This window comes from Carica papaya, chromosome 9 (genome assembly GCF_054855325.1).
Source record: "Carica papaya isolate Zhongbai chromosome 9, ASM5485532v1, whole genome shotgun sequence".
NCBI classification, from domain to species: Eukaryota; Viridiplantae; Streptophyta; class Magnoliopsida; order Brassicales; family Caricaceae; genus Carica; species Carica papaya.
The window spans coordinates 5,025,229-5,048,118 of record NC_142317.1 but is presented as its reverse complement, the minus strand read 5'-3'; the positions used below and the strand labels follow the sequence as shown (position 1 = coordinate 5,048,118).

At 36.5% G+C, this 22,890-nt stretch overlaps 1 protein-coding gene across 2 annotated transcripts in view; it reads left to right on the top strand.

The window, feature by feature from the left end:
- The window catches only part of TAF2 (TBP-associated factor 2), a 57,542-nt gene that overhangs the window by 7,837 nt on the left and 26,815 nt on the right, over nucleotides 1–22,890 (top strand). For both annotated transcript variants that reach the window (XM_088211069.1, XM_088211070.1), the window contains exons 3-14: nucleotides 3,626–3,771; nucleotides 3,874–3,940; nucleotides 5,842–6,041; nucleotides 6,137–6,290; nucleotides 6,876–6,960; nucleotides 7,097–7,188; nucleotides 8,455–8,580; nucleotides 8,690–8,743; nucleotides 18,585–18,653; nucleotides 21,199–21,296; nucleotides 21,401–21,736; nucleotides 21,808–21,895. In XM_088211069.1, the coding sequence (XP_088067195.1) occupies nucleotides 3,626–3,771; nucleotides 3,874–3,940; nucleotides 5,842–6,041; nucleotides 6,137–6,290; nucleotides 6,876–6,960; nucleotides 7,097–7,188; nucleotides 8,455–8,580; nucleotides 8,690–8,743; nucleotides 18,585–18,653; nucleotides 21,199–21,296; nucleotides 21,401–21,736; nucleotides 21,808–21,895 (1,515 nt within the window). The remainder of the gene's footprint in view (nucleotides 1–3,625; nucleotides 3,772–3,873; nucleotides 3,941–5,841; nucleotides 6,042–6,136; nucleotides 6,291–6,875; nucleotides 6,961–7,096; nucleotides 7,189–8,454; nucleotides 8,581–8,689; nucleotides 8,744–18,584; nucleotides 18,654–21,198; nucleotides 21,297–21,400; nucleotides 21,737–21,807; nucleotides 21,896–22,890) is intronic.

Here is a 22,890-nt window from a genome sequence, read left to right as displayed (position 1 = left end):
GTTTCCTCGATTCTTAATTTCCTGTATGAGGACTGGGATGTATATCTATCAGTTAGGTTATCTAAAAAAAGTATCTCTTTCAGTTAGGTACTGAACTTGCCGGTTTGGTTTGGATAATGACAGCCCTATGCAAATGCTCATGGAATACTATCAGATGTATCTTTTTCTGTGCTTCATAGGAATTAGGAAGTGACAATCTTTTGATTGAGTTTGGGTTTTTTGCTTCGTTGTAATTAGTTTGTAATAGATCCTTTTTAGAATCCCTTGATGTAAAGGATTCAAGAGGGTATCTTATCCTCACATATTGTAATTCTTCTTCTCTTAATAATTTTTATTTTATAAGAAGTTTATTTTTTTACTTTTTGTAGCTTTAAGATTTTATTTTTTCATGATTTAGTTTTTCTATTTGTATTAAAAATTTTATATTCTAATTCTACTTTATTAATATTTCTTAGTTTAATCATATTGATGCAGAATAGGAAGATCCTAAAAGTGAACATATTTTGATAATAAAATTTGTTTATGTAATTATAATGTTTATGTATTAAGGTATCTAGCTCACTTAAGAACAAGTATTTATAGGTTTATTGATTTTATAAGTTCATTATTTCCTACTTAGGTAGGATGGAAGGGGTAAAGAATATTAAAAATTTCTGGCCTATTAACTTAGTGGGGTGCATCTACAAACTTATTTCAAAAGTGTTGGCCAGAAGTCTGTCTATGGTACTTGAGAAGGTGATTGGTGAGTTTCAACATACTTTTATTGAGGGTAGGCAAATCCTTGATGCAGTAATGGTGACTAGTAAAATTGCTGATGAGGTGGTGGGGAGTAGAAAGAAAAGTGTCTTATGTAAACTTGATATGGAGAAGGCTTATGACCATGTTAATTGGAAGTTTGTTGATTATATGTTAGGCTGGATGGGATTCGGATGAAAACGGAGAGAGTGGATGAAGGTGTGCATAATGACAACTTCTTTTGCTATAATGGTTAATGATACCCTTCTTCTTTCTTCAGGGTTTCTAGAGTGGTGATCAGCAGGTGGAGATTTCGCATCTTTTCTCTTCAGATGATACTTTGATCTTCTGTCAACCTGACGAGGAGATGATCTTGAATCTTAGATGTGTTCTTTTGTGTTTTCAAGCGGTATTAGGATCGAATATTAATTTGAACAAGTCTGAATTGGTTAAGTTGGGAAATAGGGGTGATGGGGATAGTCTTGTTGCAGTCCTGGGTTGCAAAGCTGCACAATTGCCGATTAAGTCTTTGGACTTCCTTTGGGAGGTAGATATAAAGATGTGAAAACTTGGGAACTGGTGATTGAGTTGTTCGAGAAGAGACTTGCGGGATGGAAGAAAAATTTCTTATCTAAGGGAGATAAGGGGGGAGGTTAACGCTAATAAAAAGTAACCTTACTAATCTTCCTATTTGTTTTTTATTTGCAGTGACCATTCTTGTGAAGGTGACAAAGAAGCTGGTGAATATTTAGTGCCGTTTTCTATAAGAGATGACCAGAAGAGTAGGAAATATAATTTGATGAAATGGGAAGACGAGAAAAATTATGCGAATAAGGAGGGATTGGGGATTAAATTGCTGGTTGAGGTGAATAAGACTTTGCAAGGGAAGTGGTTGTGGAGATATCGTATGAAGGAGAGGAGGTTATGGAGCATGGTCATTGAGGCTAGATGGGGGACTGAGATGGAGAGAAGGGACTTTAGGAAGGTGGTGAGGCCGTATGGAATGGGTCGATGGAGAAAAATAGGATCAGGGAGATAACAGTTCTTAGAGTGTGGTAAATGGGAGATTGGTAGGGCCAATAGAATTCACTTTTCGGATGATGTGTGGATTGAAAGGGGAGGCTCAATAACCTTTTATCAAGAATATATGCCATTGCACAAAGGAAGAATATGACGGTGGAGTGTTTTAAAGGGGAGGAAGGTAGGGGTGGATGGGATTTGTTCCTGACTGGAAATCTTAATGATTAGGAGATTGATGAGTTTGTGGCGCTTCATCAACTATTGTCTAAGGTGCAGTTGAATGATGCACGAGATAAATTGGTTTGGAAGCTGAAGAACAATGGAATGTTCACCGTCAACTCCTACTTAAGCTACTTAGCCAGAAGCAGTGGAGAAAATGTTAGTTTTCCGGCCCAACATATACGGAAAACAAGAGCTCCTCGAAGAATTGCGTTTTTTGCTTGGGAAGCGAGTTGGGAATGTATTTTAACTATTGATATACTGATGAGAAGGGGCAATATCATAGCTAACATTTGCTATATATGCATGAATACTGCAGAATTGTGCAACCATCTACTACCATGGTGTCTGGTGGCGTATAATATTTGGACTTTAGTCTATAGTTTGCTGGGCATCAACTGGGTAACTGTGGGGGACGGTTAGGGAGGAACTTGAGGCTTGGGGCGGGGTATGTAAGAAATCAAAAATTGTAAAGTTTATACCTCTAATCATTTTTGGGTTGTTTAGAAAGAAATGAACAATAGAGCGTTTGATGGCTGTATAGGAGATTTGTCTAGAATTTTAGATAGGAGGATACATACTCTATGAGTTCTAATGCTGGGTCATAATCTCTATTGGTGGGTTATTTACAAAAAAAAAATTCTCTATGGATGGGATGATTTTGGGAATGTTATTAATGTACTAACTGATCTGTAAATATTTTTGTACATGAACAGTACCCCCTTGATGTCATATACATAATATACACATTTGTTTATAAAATTTTTTTTTCCTACTCAATTAGGATCTTATTTACTTATTCTCTATTATAAAGTATTCCGATTAATGAACTTATTTTTTTACGTTGTACAATTACTTGATAAACTTAATAATTGTTATTTTGATTGCGTTCATGATTATCATACAAATGTTAAGTTATTGATTTGATGCTTGGGATTTAGGATGTCCCTCTATCTCTTGTTCTTCATACCTGCCCAATATTCTTCTAATTTTCCTCTAAGATCTCAACCTTTATTCCCTTATTTGCCTCTATCTAGTCTTCTATTTTTCCCTCCATATTTTCTTTCGATTTCTCTACATTGTAGGATAATTTTGGTTTTACCATCACTTGTCCTACATCACATATTTATTGAAGTTCAATTAGGAAGCATTATGACTATCTTTTTGAACAGATATTTAATAAAATACTTTCGGAGTTTCTTATTTTTTGATCATGTATTGCCATTACATCTTTAAGCATGATGCTTAAAGACATATTGAGAAGATCTTCTATTCTCTTCAGCTCCATATGAGTCTTTTTTCACTCCTAATGTATGTTCTCGGGGACAACATATATTTCCTTCCTTGAAGGATCCACCAATCAAAAATCTAGTTTCTCAAGAACTACTTTGGATTTTAAAATCTTTACTTGTTAAGATTGGTGGAGAAATGATAATTTCCATATTTACCTGGTTGATAGTATTACTTCTGGCTTTTAAGGAAGCTGGACCGCTTGGGGAGGAGGTAGGATCCTTTTGCTAGGAGTAGCTTTCTCATGAATCCCACCTGTAACATTGATATGAGTTAGTAGCTACTGTTATAAGCAGCTAGTTGTTTTGATGGAGTTTACTCGTCTGGTGGTTTACTAATGAATGTTAATGTTGGGTTGCAGAACGTCAAATTGGTTCGAATTAACTATTGGGTGGAGAAAGCTGAGACAGGTATTCATTTCGAGGACAATGTACTACATACTGATAATCAGATAAGGCGTGCACGGTGCTGGTTTCCTTGCATAGACGATGAATATCAGTGTTGCTGGTAACATGTTTCATCATGGTGTTTATATTTATTTAGAGTTGTTGCTTATACTAATTTGGTAATTTCTCCAGAGTCTCATTTAATGGTCAATTGTCTGTTCAGTTATGATTTGGAGTTCACAGTTGCCCAGAATCTTGTGGCTGTTAGTGCTGGAAACTTACTGTACCAGGTGAGCAAGTTGAAAATAATCTGTGGGGTCTCTACATGTTTATCGTTAAGAATGAATGAACGCATTGCATGTTTCCCTGGATATAAATGTTAGTAATAAGTAATGAAAAAATTCAAGTGTATGTAGAGACATATTTTGGGCTAATAAATTTGGTGAACTTAAAATTATGGGTGTGTTTGTGATTTTGAATATGAGGAATTTTTTTTTTAAATATTTTAATTTTCAGGAAGAAGAATATAGAATCTTGTTTTTTTTTTCCGAATAGGAATTCTGAGTAAAACTTGTTGCTATTATTTTTTTTTGAAATAAAAACTTGTTGCTATTAATATGGAAAGAGAAATCTAATTCATTGAGAAGCAGTTTCTTTTCGCACTTTTGAAAGAGAGTAATTCTATGACGAAGTACAAAAATTCTTGGATATTTATTTCTGGAAGCAGAAAAATTGAGATTTATCCGTTGCTGGTAAGGATTTTCATGAGAACTGAGTTTTGGGCTTGGTCTGGGATATTTTCTGAAACAAACACCAAGACAACTTTTAGCTTGGTCTCGTATCTTCCTCGTTTGGGACTATGAGGAGTAAAAAAATTAAGTGGGTTTATTCCTCTTTTGGGACAATGAGGGGTAAAAGAATTAAGAGGGTTTCTGATAGAGAAGTTTATTCTGTCTTGAAGATTGTTCGTTGCATGGTTTTTTGATTCAAGGACCATCATCTTTGAAGGCTGAGAAGAACCTCTACTTTTCACATAAACTTGTCATGTAAACAGCTTTAATGATTGAATGTGGAAGTGATGTTTGTATATTTTTTAAAATTAAATGATTTTAATTTCTTGAGAACAAAGTTACAGTAAGTTAGTTTTTCATGATTATCTTTGCTCAATATATGTTGAAGCTTAGACCTGTAGCTCGCTGCTTGTGATAATTTAAAGGGTTAGATTTTCATTTATGTTATGTAAAGGAGTAAACCTTATTGCCAAGCTCCTAACTCTTTCTAATTGTTTTGGTTCTAGCCTTACATGTTTAAGACCTAGGTTCCATTCCAATTGGTGCATGCATGATTTACGGGGATAACTCAGTTGGGAGAGTATCAGAATGAAGATCTGAAGGTCGGGTGTTTAATTCACACTCACAGTATGCATCTTTAAAATCAAGGCTTTGTCAATTGAGCTGTGGCATAGGAAGAGTTTTTCCCTTTCTGGTACGAGAAGAAGAAACTTTCAAGCTTCCCAATTTGCCAATGCAATTCTAAAACTTGCCCCTCCACTTCATTAGATTTAGTGTTGTTTAGCTCTCTTGATGTTTACCTTGTCTAATAGTTCATAGGTAAATCATTAGCAAATAGTGGTTGTCGAGATTGGGAGGGATCTTTGTTGGCTGGATAGGTGGTAGAAGATCCTTTGTGAAGGCTATGGTGGTTTTAGATGTAGAATTTGCCTTCTAGGAGGGAGATGGTATTACTAGTGTTGAGCCAATCTAGAATATGCAAAGGAGATGAGATGAAACAAACATAGAAATCTGAACTTTGTTATCAGGTCTCCTAGAAAAGTTTGTAATTTGGAGGATAAGCTAGCTGTTCTATCAAGGGAGTTGACTTTAATAAGATTGATGATGTTGAGTAGGATATCTTTTTTGAGAAGAAAAGTAGATCATGTGTAAAAAGATGTACCAAGGGGATGCAATCCGAGCACTAAAAGTGGATATCCTCCTCAACAAGCTAAATGCCCCATAAGAGAATATGGTTCACGCTCACAAAAAAGTCCGCTACACATTGGATTGGGAAGGTGCTTTATGATCAAGATTGCAATTTTTGCAAACTTCATCTTCAAGGATTTGATCTCACCAAAATTTTATTGGTTTTGATTTCTTGATGATTTCATGACATAAACTTACACATTATTTTGCAGGTTCTTAGCAAGGATGACCCTCCTCGCAAAACATATGTCTACAGGTTAAATTTTCCTGTTGCTGCACGATGGATATCTTTGGCAGTTGCACCATTTGAAATCCTTCCCGACCGCTATAATGCTATCATATCACATATGTGTTTGCCTACTAATTTGCCGAAGCTTTGTAATACTGTGGAATTTTTCCATGAAGCATTCAGGTTTGTCAAATTTAAATTCTTTTTAGTGCCAGTTGTATATCTATTTCAGCAATTGAGATTGTTAATTTTGTTTGTTGGACATCTTACGTCAACAGTTATTACGAGGACTATCTTAATGCAAAGTTCCCTTTTGGGTCATATAAGCAAGTATTTTTACCCCCTGAGATGGCTGTATCCTCGTCGACATTGGGAGCTTCTATAAGCATTTTCAGTTCTCAAGTTTTATTTGATGAGAGAGTTATTGATCAGGTTTGCCAACCTTACATAAAGACATGGTTCTTACAATGTATAGCAACATTTTGAGTTTGGTAATTATGCTATGTAAATAACTTGGAGAAATTTAGGGATCTCAATCATAAAACAGTTCTCTTGGATAACCACCCCAGCAGGCCCTCTCCATTTTTAAAGTAATTATAATTGTTTATCGCACATCTTTTTTCTTTATTTGAAGAAAATCAATCAAAGAGAAATTAGCTTTTGAAAGTTTAACTTGAAAGTAGTTCCAGAATTTACTGAAATAACCCAGCTAAATGAATAATTACTTCCTGGTGAAATATTGCATGTGAATATGAGCTAATTGTGTAGTCTGGATGCCCCCTTACTAGGTTAGATGTTTGTTGACTCTTGCTTAGTTGGCTTTGTGGAGATTGAGTATGTGTTTAGGAATTCCAAAATGCCAATTTCAACTGCAAAAAAGGAATTATGTCTGAGACTTGGATTCTAAAACTGCAATATATTTCTGTTGCTCAACAGTAATTCGAACTGCATGACATGTGTGCATACTACAAATTCTGTTCCAGCATTTTGCTGAAAGTTCCGTGTTTCTCTTAACAGATCATAGACACCCGCATTAAACTTGCTTTTGCTCTTGCAAGACAATGGTTTGGAGTCTATGTCACTCCTGAGTCACCAAATGATGGTAGGCTGGTGGCATATTGTCTTTTGTGCAATGTAAACCAAGACAGTGGTTATTCCTACTTTTTCGTTTCTCCTGCTTAAGTTCATAACAAAATATATTGTTTTGTTCCTCATGATTGCTTAATGCTTGGTATCAGAGTGGCTGCTCGATGGTCTTGCTGGTTTTTTGACAGATATGTTTATCAAGAAATTTTTAGGAAACAATGAGGCACGCTACCGCAGATACAAGGTTTGCTTCTTACTGGGGGCTTCATAAACAACATACTAATTTCTGGTGTAAAATTTTCAAGATCTTCCGTTACCTTGATAAATTGTTAGCACTGAGTTGACTTGTAAGCTAGGAGGGGCCACTTCTTTGAGAAGTCTTTGTTATGTTAGGATTTGTGTTGGTACTTCCATTAATTTTGACTTTTTGGTTACTCACTTTGTGCTTACATGGATTTCAGAATTTCATCTCCTTTTGTTTTTTCTGTTATATGGGGATTCTTGCAACTATTCCTTTTCCTTTATTCAAAGAGTATAAACTGGCGAAGCTCCAAAAAAAGGGAAAAAATGGGACATAAACTTGAGTAGGAAAAATTAGGGCTAATTTACCTACTTAAAGATTTGGGGATAAAGATCTAGACATTACATATAGAGTGTCTTAACATGATACTTAGGAGTTTGATTTCATTACATTAACTGTAAGTTGAGAGAATTCTAATATATTTTGTTGAAATAGCTGAATCTGTCTCAAAAGGTAAATTTCAAAAGCTTCCTACGTAACCTTTTACGAATATGATTAGATTAAGAAGACTAAGAAGACTCATTTTTTTTTCCTTGAAATAATATTAAGAAGACAAATATTTTTTTTAAAAATAAAATTAAGAAGACTAATATTTTTTTTTGAAATAAGATTAAGAAAACTAATATTAATAGGAGGAAATAATACTATTGATACAAATATAAAAATTAAATACTAAAAAGAATAAAATTGTAGTGTTACTTAAATTATAATCATACTCTTAAATGATATAGTAGTTTTATATTTAGAAAGAATTATAATTTTTGAACTATTTAGGCAATTTAAACTTGGCCCATTCTGTATCAGAATGGGCTTGTCTCACTGCAATCAAGGTGCCTCTTATCAGAGGCAAATTGGTTAACCAGGATTGCAAAATATGCTTTCGAGCAGATTGGCTAATTCAACTAACATGGTTTTTATCTTTTAGCATGAGTTGAAAGGTGCATTGTGCATTTTTTTCAGAAGTTGTCTTCTTGTTGGAATATTTATGGGTGTATCTAGAACTTTGCATCCAGAGTTTGATATTTTGCTCTCTTAATTAGTTAAATATTTTAAGGTGGGAAGATGTCCTCTCATTTGGCTTGCTGTTTTATTTATTTTTTCTTTTTGAACTTCAAAGATTGTTTTTTTATACGTTAAAGAAGATAAAATCTAGATGTCATTTGCATATGTTTCTATGTCCAGATTATCACTGTCTTGTCCATGGAACAGGCAAATTGTGCTGTGTGTAAAGCAGATGAGAGTGCTGCAACTACTTTGAGCTCCTCTACTTCTTGTAAGGATTTGTATGGGACCAATTGTATTGGTATATATGGAAAAATACGATCATGGAAGGCTGTAAGTTCACTCTAAACTTCTATATATTTCTTTTACTTAATTGTGTCTTTATGCATGTATATAGAATTTTCTTGTTTCTGTGTAATTGATTGCTTTGATTTTACTTAAGGTTGCTGTCATCCAGATGTTGGAAAAGCAAATGGGGCCTGAGTCCTTCTGTAAAGTAAGAGTTCTAGCTTGTTGAGACATTATTTCTTTTATATAGAATTGCTTGGGTAGGACATTATTTTTTATATAGAATTGCTTTGTTTCGTTTAGGTTTCCACATCAATGTTGTTTTATTTATTATAGGCTAGTTTCTAAAAATTTAGCCATTATAAGTACATGTTCCTACTTGTTTTATGCTATTTCCTTCTAGAGTAATTATGCTTTCTTTAGTTGGTCTTCTTTTCCCAAGGGGCTTAGTATTTGTGTATATGTCTGTGAGGCACATTATTGTTCACTACTCGAATCGATACGATCCTAATAAACTTTAATAGATGAATGAACTGGCACCGAGTGAAACACTGGAATGATGAACAATCCTTTCTTGGGCATTTCAGATTTAGGCTCTGGTACAGAGATTTAGGTATGACATATTTGATCAATGTGGTAATTTTAGGGTAAGTTATAAGCTGAAAGTTAGGGATTTTGTACTTGAGGATTGGAGCAAAAGAGTTTGGGGGTTTTTTATTTTAATTAAGGGAAAAGTTTGAAGCTGATTAAGGAAATAGGTACAAAGAATTTTTTGGATTCAAAAGATGACTAGAATGTGCTGTTAGAGAGTGAAAGAGAGAGAAGCAAAGAAAGACTGCTTGAATTTGCTGTTTGCATTTACTCACATTTCAAACATTGGATTACTGATGAGAAGATTGAGGAACCTGTTTAACAGTTGTTTTATGTCTAAACGAGTGTGAATTTCTGGGCCATCATTTGCTTTGGTTTTGGAAACTAGGAAGCTTAGGAATTTGGCTCTAAGTTTGCTCTCTTGAGTTGTGGCTCAAGAACAAAGAATTTGTTATTGACAATTTTTTGGGCCTCATGCGATGTTTAAGTCCTATTCTTCTAAAATGGTTTTCCTTTTTTTTGCTACATATAAGAAAAATATTAGTTGTAAGAGGTGGTTTTTCATATAGTGAAAAATTTTGCAATTGACTCCATGAAGTAGGCACATTATCGCCAGCCACCAAGTGATCTCTAGAGGAATCAGCCTCTCAATTCTCTCTGCAACATGTCTAGGTATTTTAAAGAGGGAAGCATAACAGAGTAGAATGGTAGACGAGCAAAACTGAACCAGAGTAGCTTGACTTACCATGAAAAAAGAGCATCATTCCAATGATCTAAGCACTTAGAGGTTTGTTCACATTAGGGTCCTAAAAAGAGAGAGCCCTGGGATTACCCCCTCCATTTGACTAGCTCTAAGATAAAGAAAAGGCCACTGTAAGACATGGTGAGATGAGTTTGCTAGATTTCTCAGATTCTGCATATCAATATTAAGACTTGGTAGAGCATGCAAATAACGCACTGCAAGGAAATGGGGCAAGATGATTTGGGAGGGTGATAACTTCAAACTAGTAAATTGCGTGCTTTGAAGATAGAGTGTAGCGGGTGTTTCTTCGTGGACTGTCGCCAGGTCTGGCAACAGTCGCTTCATATTACTATGGTGGTGGGCTTGAGGTGTTTTTTAGTGGTTGAACAAAAGTCTTTTGACGTGGTTGAAGAGGGTAGTGGAGTTAGGATTTTCGAAAACGGGAGGGGCTTTTGGAAATCAATTTTCTTCCAGAGGGGTGATATTGAATGGCTCATCCAGTATTTCAGAGAGTTCAAATGGAAGGAGGAAGGGGCGTGGGGGGAGGAGTAGAAGAAGCAATTGGAGAAACCTTTAGATGGCTTTGAGTGGTAACAAAAGAGGGAAGTTTCTGGTACTGTCGGAAGGCAGTGATGGATCCAAGGGGAGAATCAACAGGATCTTCCTTTCGGAGGGGGACAGAGTTGAGGGGTGGTGGCAGATGATGGAAGCAATCCATGAAGCGGTGGGAGTGAAGTTAATCCCCCTTGACTGGGTTACGAAGAGAGGAGCAAAAAGTGTACTGGTTATGAAGAATAAGAAGGATTAGGTGATTTTTATGTTCAGATGTTCGGGGTGTTGCTTGGAATCAGGCCTTCAAGAGGGGAAATGGTTCGGATAAACGTTTGCTGAGATCTTGCTGAAACCGACGACTGATTCTATTCGGGTAGGGCAGGAGGGTCTGTCGGATCAGAATGTGGTGATCTTGCTGAAAAGGGGGGCACGTGGGGGAGATTGAGTGAGAACTATATTGTGAAAGCGTAAAAAATTGGGCCGAGAAGGAAATTACTATGGGTTGAGAAAGGGAAGTGGGTTGATTAACCTGGACCTAGTAGGAGTTCGGGTAGGAAACGGGTCAAAGTCTGGAGACCGAAGCGGGTGAAATCCGGTTCTCCAAAAATTAGGTTTCCCGAGAGCCAACATTCGGCTCCCAATGGCTTAGAAAAGAAAGAGGAGGAAATAGTGAGGGTTTCCCAGGGTGTAGAGGCAGAAATGTCAAAAAGCGAAAGGTTGAATGGGGAGGTGTTTGTGAAGGGGAGGAAAAAAGTAAAGTTCGTCGATTCTTCGATTGGTGCCCATTCTGACGTTGAAGGAAAGCCAGATAATGATATTCTAGCCGAGACAAGAGGAGAGCTGTACTCTGATGAAGAGTGCCTAAAGCTGTACGAGATAATGGTCCGGAACAAGGAATGTGAAGAAGGCTTGAATGTGACACCCATCACTCGAGAGAATCAGTGGTTTCATGCACCGATGGATCAGACGGAAGGGAAGCTTGGAGAAACATTATTCTGACTGGGTCCAAAAGAATTTCTTAAAGGTTAGTAAAATGTTTGGTGTGTCTTTTCATGGTATGGAAAATAGAATACTCTATTTCCTTGAGGAAATTGAAACCAGATTCATGGAGGAAGGGAAGGGGAGGAAATCAGGGAAGAAAAGCAAAAAGAAGTAGGAGGAGGGAGGAAGCCGTGAATTAAAAAGATTGCAGTGGTCTGTTAATTATGAAAGAAAGAAGAAATGTGGGAAGGAGGAGGGGGTTCGTTTGTTGACATTGTCTCCATGATAGGAAAAACAATTTCTTGGAATATGAGGGGTTTAAATGATAGAAAAAAAAAGAGGGGTTATCAAAGGGTGTATTAGAAGATGAAAGCCTGATGTTATGTGCCTGCAAGAAACTAAGATGGAGGAAGTCAACTAGCAAGTGATTAACAACCTTTGGAAGGAAGGTAGAGTTGATTGGGTTCATCGTCCGGTAGTGGGGACCGCTGGGGGCATTCTGTTGATGTGGGGATGGTGATAAAATGAAATGCAAAGAGGTTGTGAGGGGTAGGGTCTCCATTTTGTGCCTTTTTGAATGGAGTGGCAGGGGGAATGATTGGGATTTTTCTGGAATATATTGTAGAGGTTCCAAGGAGGAGAGAAATTGTTTATGAGATGAGCTCATGAATTGCAAACTGAAGTGGGGTGACCGTTGGATGATTGGTGAGGATTTTAACATGATATTAAATAGGGGTGAGAGACTTGGGGAGAATGTTAATCAAAGGGAAATTGAGGAGTTTGAAGAGTGGGGTGATAAGCTTGAGTTAGTGGATATCCCATTGATGGGGGAAAATGGACGTGGTCTAGCAGTTCAGATAAGCTCTCTTGGTCGAGAATCGACCGGTTTTTGATTTCTAACAATTTGCTTGCGTAGCTTGCATGGTTAAGCCAAAAGGTTTTACAAAAACCTATTTCTGACCACTTTCCTATTTGCATTATCCCGGATGGTATCATATGGGGCTCGGGACCATTTAGGTTAGATAACAAATGGCTGAAATTAGAGGGTTTCAGGAAGCTGGTGGAGGATGTGTGGAGACGGGAAAATGAAAGAGGCATGACCAACTTCATGCTTGCTTCCAAATTGAAGAGGTTGAAGATAGAGATTAAAAAATAGGCTAAGGAGGAAGAGGACAGATCTGACAGAATACTCAATGACAATTTAGAGGAGCTGGACTAGTTTGACCGTTTGAAGATGGATGGGCTGTTGGGGGAAGGGGGTAGGCAGAGGAGAGGGGAATTAAAATTGGATATTGCTACCAAGATGAATCTGGAGGCAATTTCATAGAGGCAAAAGGCTAAAGAGAGGTGGATTAAGAAGAGTGATAGAAATACAACATATTTCCATAGTTTGACAAACTATATGAGGAAGAACAACTATGTTGAGGAGCTGGAGTTTGGTGGGAATACTGTTAGGGGTAATGCTGTCTTGAGGGAGAAAGCTAAAGATTACTTTACTAAACTTTATACAAAAGAGGAGGAGAGGAGACCGAGATTGGATGAGCTTCCTTTTAGGCAACTATCGGCTAGCAGTAAGTAGGAACTGGAGGTGCTGTTTACGGAGGAGGAAATTTTGGACTGTTTGAGGCAATGCAATGGCGACAAAGCCCCTGGACCAGATGGATTCTATATGAAGTTTTTCCAAGATTTTTAGGTTATCATTAAAGATGATATCATGACTGTTTTTCATGATTTTTACAGAATTAGGGCTTTTGTCAAATCTATTAACACAACTTTCTTGGTTATTATCCCAAAGATTGTTGGAGCTCGTAATATATAAGATTTCAGACCGATTAGCTTGATGGGTAGTATTTATAAATTGATCTCTAAAGTTCTGGCTAAAAGAATGTTCAAGGTTTTGGGCGAGATTATTGGGGAGAACCAAAATGCATTTGTGGAAGGAAGACAAATCCTTGATGCTGTTATGGTGGCTAATAAGGTAGTTGATGATATGATGGGGCAGAAAAAGGTATCATTTATAAAATTGATATGGAGAAGGCTTATGATCATGTTTGTTGAGATTTTGTTATTTATGTGCTTGAGAGGATGGATTTTGGGTGTAAATGGAGGAAATGGATAAAGAATTGTATATCTATGACCTCTTTTGCTGTGATGGTGAACAATGGTCCTTCTTCTTTCTTCAGGGCGTCGAGGGGCCTTCGCCAAGGGGACCCTATGTCACCTCTTCTTTTTGTTACTGTTATGGAAGCTTTTAGCAGGCTGATGGAGAGAGCTGGAGAGCTTGATCTGGTGAGAGACATTTCGGTGGGGAATGGCGATTTTAGGGTGAAAGTTTCTCATTTATTTTTTGTCGACGATGCACTTATCTTTTGTGAACCAGACTTGTTCTCTTTACTTCATTTGAGATGTATTTTAATTTATTTTTAAATGGTGTCCGGGCTGAGAATCAATATGAGAAAGACAGAAATGGTTAGGATGGGAGACAGGAGGGATGAGTTGGAGATGGCTAGGGTGTTGGGTTGTAAAACCACTTGGCTGCCCATTAAATATCTTGGGATTCTTCTTGGAGTGAAATTTAAAGATGCTAGAACTTGGGACCTGATTGTGGAGTTGGTTGCGAGGAGGCTTGCGGGTTGGAAGAGGAGTTTTTTATCTAAAGGGGGGAGGCTTACCTTAATCAAGAATACGTTAGCTAACCTCCCAATCTACTATCTTTCTATATTAATTATTCCGGTTAGTATTGCTTCAAAACTTGAAAAGATCCAATGCAAATTCCTTTGGAGTGATGATGATTGCTGTAGAAAATATCATTTGGTAAGGTGGGAGAAGGTGAAGAAACCTATGGATAGGGGCGGGCTTGGACTTAGATCCATTGTGGATTTGAATGTTGCACTTCATGGGAAATGGCTATGGAGGTATTGTAATGAGAATGACAAACTTTGGAGGAAGGTGGTGGAGGTGAGATGGTGGGGGACTGAGAGCGGGATGACGGGAGAAGAGGGAAATACAAACCGCATGGGATGAGTTTATGGAAGAAAATCAGTGGGGAAGAGTAGTTTTCGGGATTGCATAGGATGGAAGGTGGGGAATGGAGAAAGAGTGAGGTTCTGGCAGGATGAAAGGGCTGGGACTTTCAAAATGAAAGACAAATTCCCTAATATCTACAATATTGCTAGTGAGAGGGGCATTACAGTGGATAAAGTGTATGCGAATATTGATGGGGGAAGGGGGTGGAGTGTACAGGCTAGAAGGAACTTGCAGGATTGGGAAATTGATGAATATTGTAATTTACTTAATGTGCTGGCAGAAATTAACATGGATAATCAGAAGGATAGGAGGATATAAAAGTTGGATGAGAAGAATGGATTTTCGGCGAAGTCCTATTACAATTTTATAACTAAAAAGGACAACGAGAGTAATATGACAGCCCCATTTAGACAAATCTGGAAAATTGCTAACCCCCTCCCAAGATGACTTTTTTTGCTTGGGAAACCTTAGGAGGAAGTATTTTGACTATTGACATGTTAAAGAGGCGGGACAACATCCATATTAATCGATGTTTCTTATGCAAGGTTGATGAGGAAACAGGTGACCACATCTTATTATTTTGCCCGGTACTCATAGCTTATGGATGTCGATGTTCGGGTTGATGGGAATGAGGTGGATTATGGCAGGTAATATAAGTAAAGAATTATGGGCTTGGACAGGTATTTGGAAAAAGAAAAAATATTTATTTTTGATTCCATTTACATTTTTTTGGGTTGTGGAAGGGAATGAATGTTAGAGTTTTTGAGAAAATAGAAACGGACTTTGTAAACATTAAGGATAAATGGTTTCACGCTTTTGTATCCACTTTATTGGGTCATGACATATTATATTGGGATGATTTGGGGTGCGTCATTGATTATCTAATTGATATGTAACTATTATTAATTGGGTGGTACTTGCTTAATACCTTTTGTGAATAATAACACTTTATCTTTTATTTTTTAAAAAAATATTAAGACTTGGTAGACCACTTTCCCTAAGGTTAATTTTCAGGCTTGAGACTTTATGAAAGACGTAAAATAGTAGGGGCATTATAAAACTTCTAAATGATCATATGGAGGAAGAGGATAATATCTTCCCCAAGTTGGAGATGAGAAACTTTCCCCTATCCTAACTCACCCTAGTGCCCTCAATCAGGGCTCTGTCAGTACTTCTATGAAGCATACAACTCAAAACATCCGCAAAAATCGTGAAGGGAAAAGGAGATAAGTCATTCCTTTGTCTCAAACCACAATGCTTTAAATTTGCTTTTGACCACAACAGCACACGCAGTAGAAGAGAAAACCTTTAGATCCAGCCCTGCCATCATGCACCAAACCTTATCCTCTCTAAGATCTTATCTATGGTGCATATGACTCAAAACATCAAGAACAGTCGTAAAGAGAAAGGGAGATAAAGGGTCCCATTGACTCAAACACATTGCTCACAGAACCACTCTCTAGATTTGCCATTAATGAAAACAATAAAAAGCAATAAGAGAAACACCCCAAGGTCCAAGTCTTCCATGTCGCAATAAACCCTTTCCTCTCTAAGACCTTATGTAAAAAGCCTCAATTCACATGATAATAGGCTTTCGCAAAATCTAGTTTGAGCACCAAAGCATTATTTCTTAATCTTCTGAACTTCTTTACCATCTGGTTAACAATGAGAGTGGCATCCAAATTTGTCTTCCACCAACAAAAGCACTTTAGTTTGTAGAGATCATATCATCAAGTACCTCACTCAACCTCTAAGGAAGCACTTAATTTTTTTAATTTTTTTTATTTTGGGTAAAAGAAACTGTATTAAGATAAGAGGGAAACTGAATACAAAGGATGAAAGGTAGGACGTTCTCCTAGTCGTAACAAGCTATAATGAGCAAAAAAGTAAAAGGAAAATTTAATACACAGAAATATGAAATCCTAAGTGCCTAAAATCATGATCTCCTAATACTAATGGAGGTATGAAATAACTATATCTGATAATTTTCCATGTGCCTTAACCTATGATGTTGCCAAAGAAGTCATTCTCTCCTATAGCTTATGGAAAGGTGTATATAGATTGTCAAAGATTTTCTAGATTCTTGCAAGTCAAAGAGTCCATAGGCATGAAAAACTTGCCCCTTGTCACCATGACTTACCTTAGAAATAATCTTATAGATGCTCATGCTCAAACATATTGGGTGAATGTTAGAATCGCTCTCTTAATTTTGATCAAACCAAAAGCTCTCTGAATCCCCCTAACCTGATCTCATTGATCGGGCACCATTCCAAGTCCTCCAGATTGTAGAGATTTTTAAAGAAATTAATAATGAAGGTGCCAATCGTCTTTGGATCTTCTTTTATCTTTAAGACAAATCGTATAGTAGCTGAAAAGAAAGATCTTATCTTTTTGTTGGTGGTGTTAGTAAGAGCTACCTTAGTATCCCCCATTGACCTTCTTTTGTTGCTATAATCTTCAATGAGTGGAAACAATCAACCATACTAATAAAGGTGCTTGTTGAGTAAAGTTGGCTATAGAGTCCAATCCCTTTGTATAGGATTGGCCTTCAGTGCATCTTTGTCATATTAGGGAGGTTTTCCTTTATTTTTCATTAAAGGGCATGTTAGGTCAACCTTTTTTTTGGAGGAGTGCTAAAGCGCATTCTTATGTTCTTTTTGCTTGCTCTGCCTTATGGAGAATCTCATTGCTATTACTCAAACAAGTATACCAAGCCCCTTTTGTATGATGAGAAGAAAAAGGGCCACCTTTGTTTCTTTTCCTCACCAACCCTTGTTTATTAGTAAATCTTTTCTTTTCCTAAATATACAAGGAAGGAAACAACCTATTAAAGGTAATCAAAAAAGAAAGAAGATGAGTCCTTCTTTACTTCTATCACTTAGGAGCCGTGCGAGATGAAAATCTCATGCACGGTTTTGAATGAGAGAAAGAAGTGAGGAATCATCTTTTTGACTCTGACTCTCCCACTTTAGTTGTTGCTTTTCTTTCTGTTACTTCGAAAGTAACTGCTTCAGCTTCAACCACTCGAATTTTTGATATTCCTTTTTATTTCTCATCAAACGAATGACATATTCTTCTAGAAATTTTACCTATTCTTAGCATGATATTGGAGAATCTCATTGCTATTACTCAAACAAGTATGAAACGTATGCTTACATATTCGTCCATAGATCAAATCAGATATGTAATTATTGGAATAATTGTTGGAGACTCAAATGGTGGATATGCGAGCATGATAACTTATACAAATATGACGATCAAGTAGGACTAAAAGAACTCTTTTGGATGAAAAAGAAATATTGTTGGGAAGAGAATGAAGAAAAGTACAAGGGAAGATAAGAGATCCTCTTAAACAAAGAAAAAGAAAAGAAAAAAGAAAGAGAATCAGAGAACATAAAATCAGCATATAACCACTGTCTAGTCCCTTATTTTTACCTTTTATAAACAATTAACATAAACAAAAGCCTTGGATACGCACTTGAATCAACTAATTTTACTGGGATATCCTACTGTACAATCAGGGGTATTTTTCCCCAGTATAAAATGTGACCCCTAGTTGTTGAATTATTAATCTTAATTTAAATTGATTGAGAATAAATTGTGAACGGTTCGTGTACATTGAAAACAAGAGGCCAAGATGTCTTGGATGGTAAACATTGAAAAACAAGTAGGTTTGCTCTTGGATACGTTAATCTGCAAATATTGTGGTGGTTAAAGCTAAACTTTGCTATTGGTAGTTGTTCATCATAAACTTGCACAATTATTTTTGCTTTTTTAATAAAATATTGAGATATTATTAACGAGGTAACAAGGGTTGCCACCCTTCAAGAGTGTTGGTGGGGTTTTGACACTAAAGTGCAACGAGAAAAGGGAGGTCACAACCAACTTTTCATCTGTAACATGACCAGCCTTTTGATAGAATGCAAAAGTTTTACTTCGACCCATCTGGGCTGGTCTCGTGGTTCTTATGATTGATTTTGTTTGCTATTGCCAGTGGGGCTAATCTTGATCTAGCCAATTTTGAAACAATATTTAATTTTTACTTCTGTCATTGATTATTTTCAACTGCAATCTAGGATGTCCATATCAAGTTCCTGTTAGTTTCCTGAGCTTATTTTCTTTTTGATTTTTTTTTTTTAAACTTTGAGATACACAGATTTTGCAGAAAATAGTTTCTCGAGTCCAAGATTCATCCTGTCCTGTGAGATCTCTTAGTACCAAGGAGGTAATATTGTTTTCTAGCATACACTTGCACTTCATATGATTCATTTGTTTATCTCATAATTCCATTTTTGTGCCTGGTGGCGTTTGCTATGCGAGTTTTACTTTCCTACGTATGTGCCTTTCTTTGGTTTATTATAAGGTCTTCCTTGCAAACCTATGTTCTAGCTACATAGGCACAATTGAAATGTATTGGTTATTGTCTCAACGGTGCAAGACATGATGACTTATCCAGTTTCGTTTCACTAGGTCGGAAATATAGGATTATCAAATTCCAGCTTTATTTTTTTAAAAAAGGATTTATCAATTCCAACAAATTATGTCTCTAGTAACTGAAAAAAAAGTTATTTCATGATGCAATTAAAAAAATTATGCGCTTCAAATACTCTTTTATTTTTCAAAATACCAAACAAAATGTATTGCTTAAGAAACTGGCTTTAGTAGAACCAGACCTTGTGTGTAGTCTCCTGCCTGGAGTACTGTCTTTGGATGTAGGTTTGACTTAGCTCAGGGTCAGGTATCACCTAGCCTAGGGAGAAAGCTAGAGATGATCCAGCTTGAGGCACTGTTTGGCTTCCTATATGACTTTAACTTGGGGAGTAGTATTGGACCCAACCATGACATGGCTAGGGGTGCCGTCTTGAACTCTGTTACAACCTGGCTCGAGGCACAGCACTTCTTTTATGCATGATGTATTCTAGGAAATGGTCTCGAGTAAATGTCACTTAGTCCAAGAGACGGCCTTGGACAAAGTCCTGGCATAGCTTGACTTGGCATGCAGTAAGACATAGACTAGTTCAAATTGGGGTATCGCCTGGCTCATCCCATTTTTTCCTCCTCTCTCATGTTGTCCATTGTGTTTGTAGTCAAGTAAATCAAATGATTAACTCAGTAAATTGTCTTGTTCAATTCAGTCTCTGGCAAATAATATGTCGAGCAGTATTGTCCTTTTTGAAGTTGTCTTTGTATTGTCCCATAAAATCTAGTATATTTGTCCAATTATCTTGCCAAGTATTATACAAATGCAGGTGGACAGAGGTCTTGAATAAAATAACATGTAAATTTAGTATCCCAGGCAAAAAGTAACAAAGACTGATTAACAAAGATCTGATTTTATTATCCCAGCCATTTGAAGAAATATAAAGAAGGAAATGCTTTTTGAAAAAGATCACGCCTAAATTCAAGAAAAAGAAAAAGAGCCTTGGCCCACTAAAATAACTTTAGGTTAACCTGTAAATTTCTTTGACTTGCATCTTTAAGAAAGTTAATATGCAATATAAACAAAATATAAACTGTTTTCACATTTGGCATTTTGTTTCATAATGTGAAAGTAATGGATCTTATGAATTTATGTCCTGTTTGATTGACTGAATATGGCATGAACATAGACATAATGTAATAAATATTACATGTGTTACAATTACTTCACTGTTTGATAGGTAGATATCAAATAGCAATTTTATTGAATGGCTATTACTTGAGAAGTTGACTAATGGCTTTTCAAGGCTAGACTAAATTTACATGGACAAATTTATCCCCAGCATTCATATTAAAGAACCTTAACCATTTTACATTTTGTTTTTTACCAAACAATCTAAAATTGTTGCATCCAAAAGCTAAGCAAACTCACCACACCACTGCTGGTCACCTATTGTCCACTGTTAAAGATCACTTTGCATTGTCCAAAAGATAAAAACTAGTCCTCAGAGACAGTTTTGGACATATCTGACCTTGTTTTAACCATAAGGGAGATGTGAATGAAGCAAGATGTCTGGAGGAACTGGCAGCATGTCTATCCTCATGAGGTGATGTATGACCTCATAGCAAAAATGTTCTGCCTGATTGTCCTGGTACCATTTGGGGAAATTTTAAAATTTTTGCTATGAGATCATAGATCACCCATAACGATATTTATTCTAATGTTACAAAACAAATAGTGTAATATGATCACAATTTTACTAAAACCTTGTTCCATTAAAACCTTATACTAAGTGCAGAAGGGTATTTATCCTTTATTTTTGAAGTTTTTGAGAAGTGGTACCCATGGTTTCTTTTTTGTTATAGGAATGTAATTTTTATTTGTTCCAGAATGTGTTATTTTGTTTGACTGATTTAAAATGTGTGCTTTTTGAGGCTTTGTTTAGGTCACTTGAAAAGATAGGAGTTGTAGATCTTTTGGAAATTACTCTTCTATTTTGCTTAAAGCGAGGATAATTGGCTTATAACCATTTCTATTTTGTTTAAGGGCCAATCTATTTAGGATGGGGTTGATTTTGTTGATCTTATTAATCTATTCTTTTTGTGAGAATTGTATCTAGCTTGTAAATTGGTGGCACTCCTTGGCGTCTTTCAACGTCATTCTCTTTTTTCTAAAAAAAGGGTATGCCTTGTGAACTAATGATGCTTGCAAACTAAGTACTTGGAAATGACAGACGAGTGATGACCACGTAGTCCCCTTGTTCTTGATTATTATTGCAGGATTTAACTATGCTTCCCATAGATTTGTTGATTTATAATTTCATAACCATATATTAAACTTTGAGATGCAGTTCCGACATTTTGCTAATAAGATTGGAAATCTTGAGCGTCCATTTCTCAAGGAATTTTTTCATCGGTGGGTCGGGTCTTTTGGGTGTCCAGTTCTAAGGTATTATATGTTAACTAAACATTGTTCTTCTGTATTCCTGGAATATTCTATTGTTTAAGCTTAACTGTTTGCTTTTATCTTTTCCTGGCCCTTAAAATTTCAAGGATGGGGTTCTCATACAACAAACGGAAGAATATTGTTGAAATGGCAGTATTAAGGGGATGCACTGCTACACCTGATTCAAGTACATTGATTCTTAGTGCTAATCCTGATTCTGAAAATCGAGATGGTGATGTTGGATGGCCTGGGATTATGAGTATTAGGTTTTTTGAGATAGATGGGATGTCTGATCATCCAAAGCTGCCGATGTCTGGAGATACATGGCAACTACTGGAAATACAATGTCATTCTAAACTTGTTGCTAGGCGCTACCAGAAACCAAAAAAAGGTGCTAAACCTGATGGGTCTGATGATAATGGCGAGGTTGACACGCGTTCCAGGTATATTTCCTTCATAGCATTTTTGTGGTGATACGTTCCTCAATCAAAATCTAATAAATTATTGTTTGCAGCATGGACTCCCCCTTGTCATGGATTAGGGCGGACCCAGAAATGGAATATCTTGCTGAAATTCATCTTCATCAACCTGTACAGATGTGGGTAAGGAAAATATTGGCTAATTTACTTTTAAGCATATATTCGCTACTTAGTCAAGACCTTACTCATCATCATGTGGGGAGGTGCCTATAATTTTCTAAGATTGTTTCTGTCAGTCCTTCAGGAGAATCCCTAATTATCTACAGAGTCAGACTTAAGTTTTTTCTCTTTTGGGTGCTTGCAGGCTTGCATCTCTTCTTGCTATATCTTGGGTACTTGAGAACTTTCAAGAGGGAAATATGTTTTATGTGCAAAAGCTTCCGTGTATAGAGATATAGACTATTGCAATATAATACAAAACAATAAGTTGTGCTCTTTCTTATGAATTTAAATTTTCAGAAATTGGTCACTGCAACTTTATTTTTTCATAAAAAGTATCGTAGGATCTTCGAGTCTCACTCCTCTTCCTTTTGGCATATTAGGGTTTTGCCTTCAAGCTGCACAAAGTCCATTAATTTCCTTGGACTTGCACTCTTTTTCTTTTTTTGAGATAAAAGAGTAATAAATATATCGAGTGTAAGTACCAAGAGGGTGCTGCCCATGTACAAAAGATTTACAAATCTAAGAGCATATTTACAATAAAACTAAAATCATCAAGGTTACAAAGGTAACGTCTGAGTGAGGTGGACCCAAAAAAGTGAAACAATGTCCTTGATGTTTCCAAACTTATCCTCTTTGCCTTCAAAAGCACGGTTGTTTTTTTTCTTTCCATAAGATCCAAAATATTGTAAGAGGAATAAGTTGATAATTCTTGTTTCGTTTGCATAGAAATTCCCAAGCTTTTAATTCGCCTTGTATAGTGCCTGCAGTACTCCAGCTGGTGCCAAGTAACCCAAATACCACGAACCATAGTTTATGGGTGAAAGGACAATGAAGTAAGAGATGGTTACGAGACTCAGCATATTCTTTGCTGAGAAAGCATCTGTTAGCCAGAATAATACCTTTTTTTCATGAGGTTATCTAGGGTGAGAATCCTTTCTTTGGTTGCTTCCCATGTG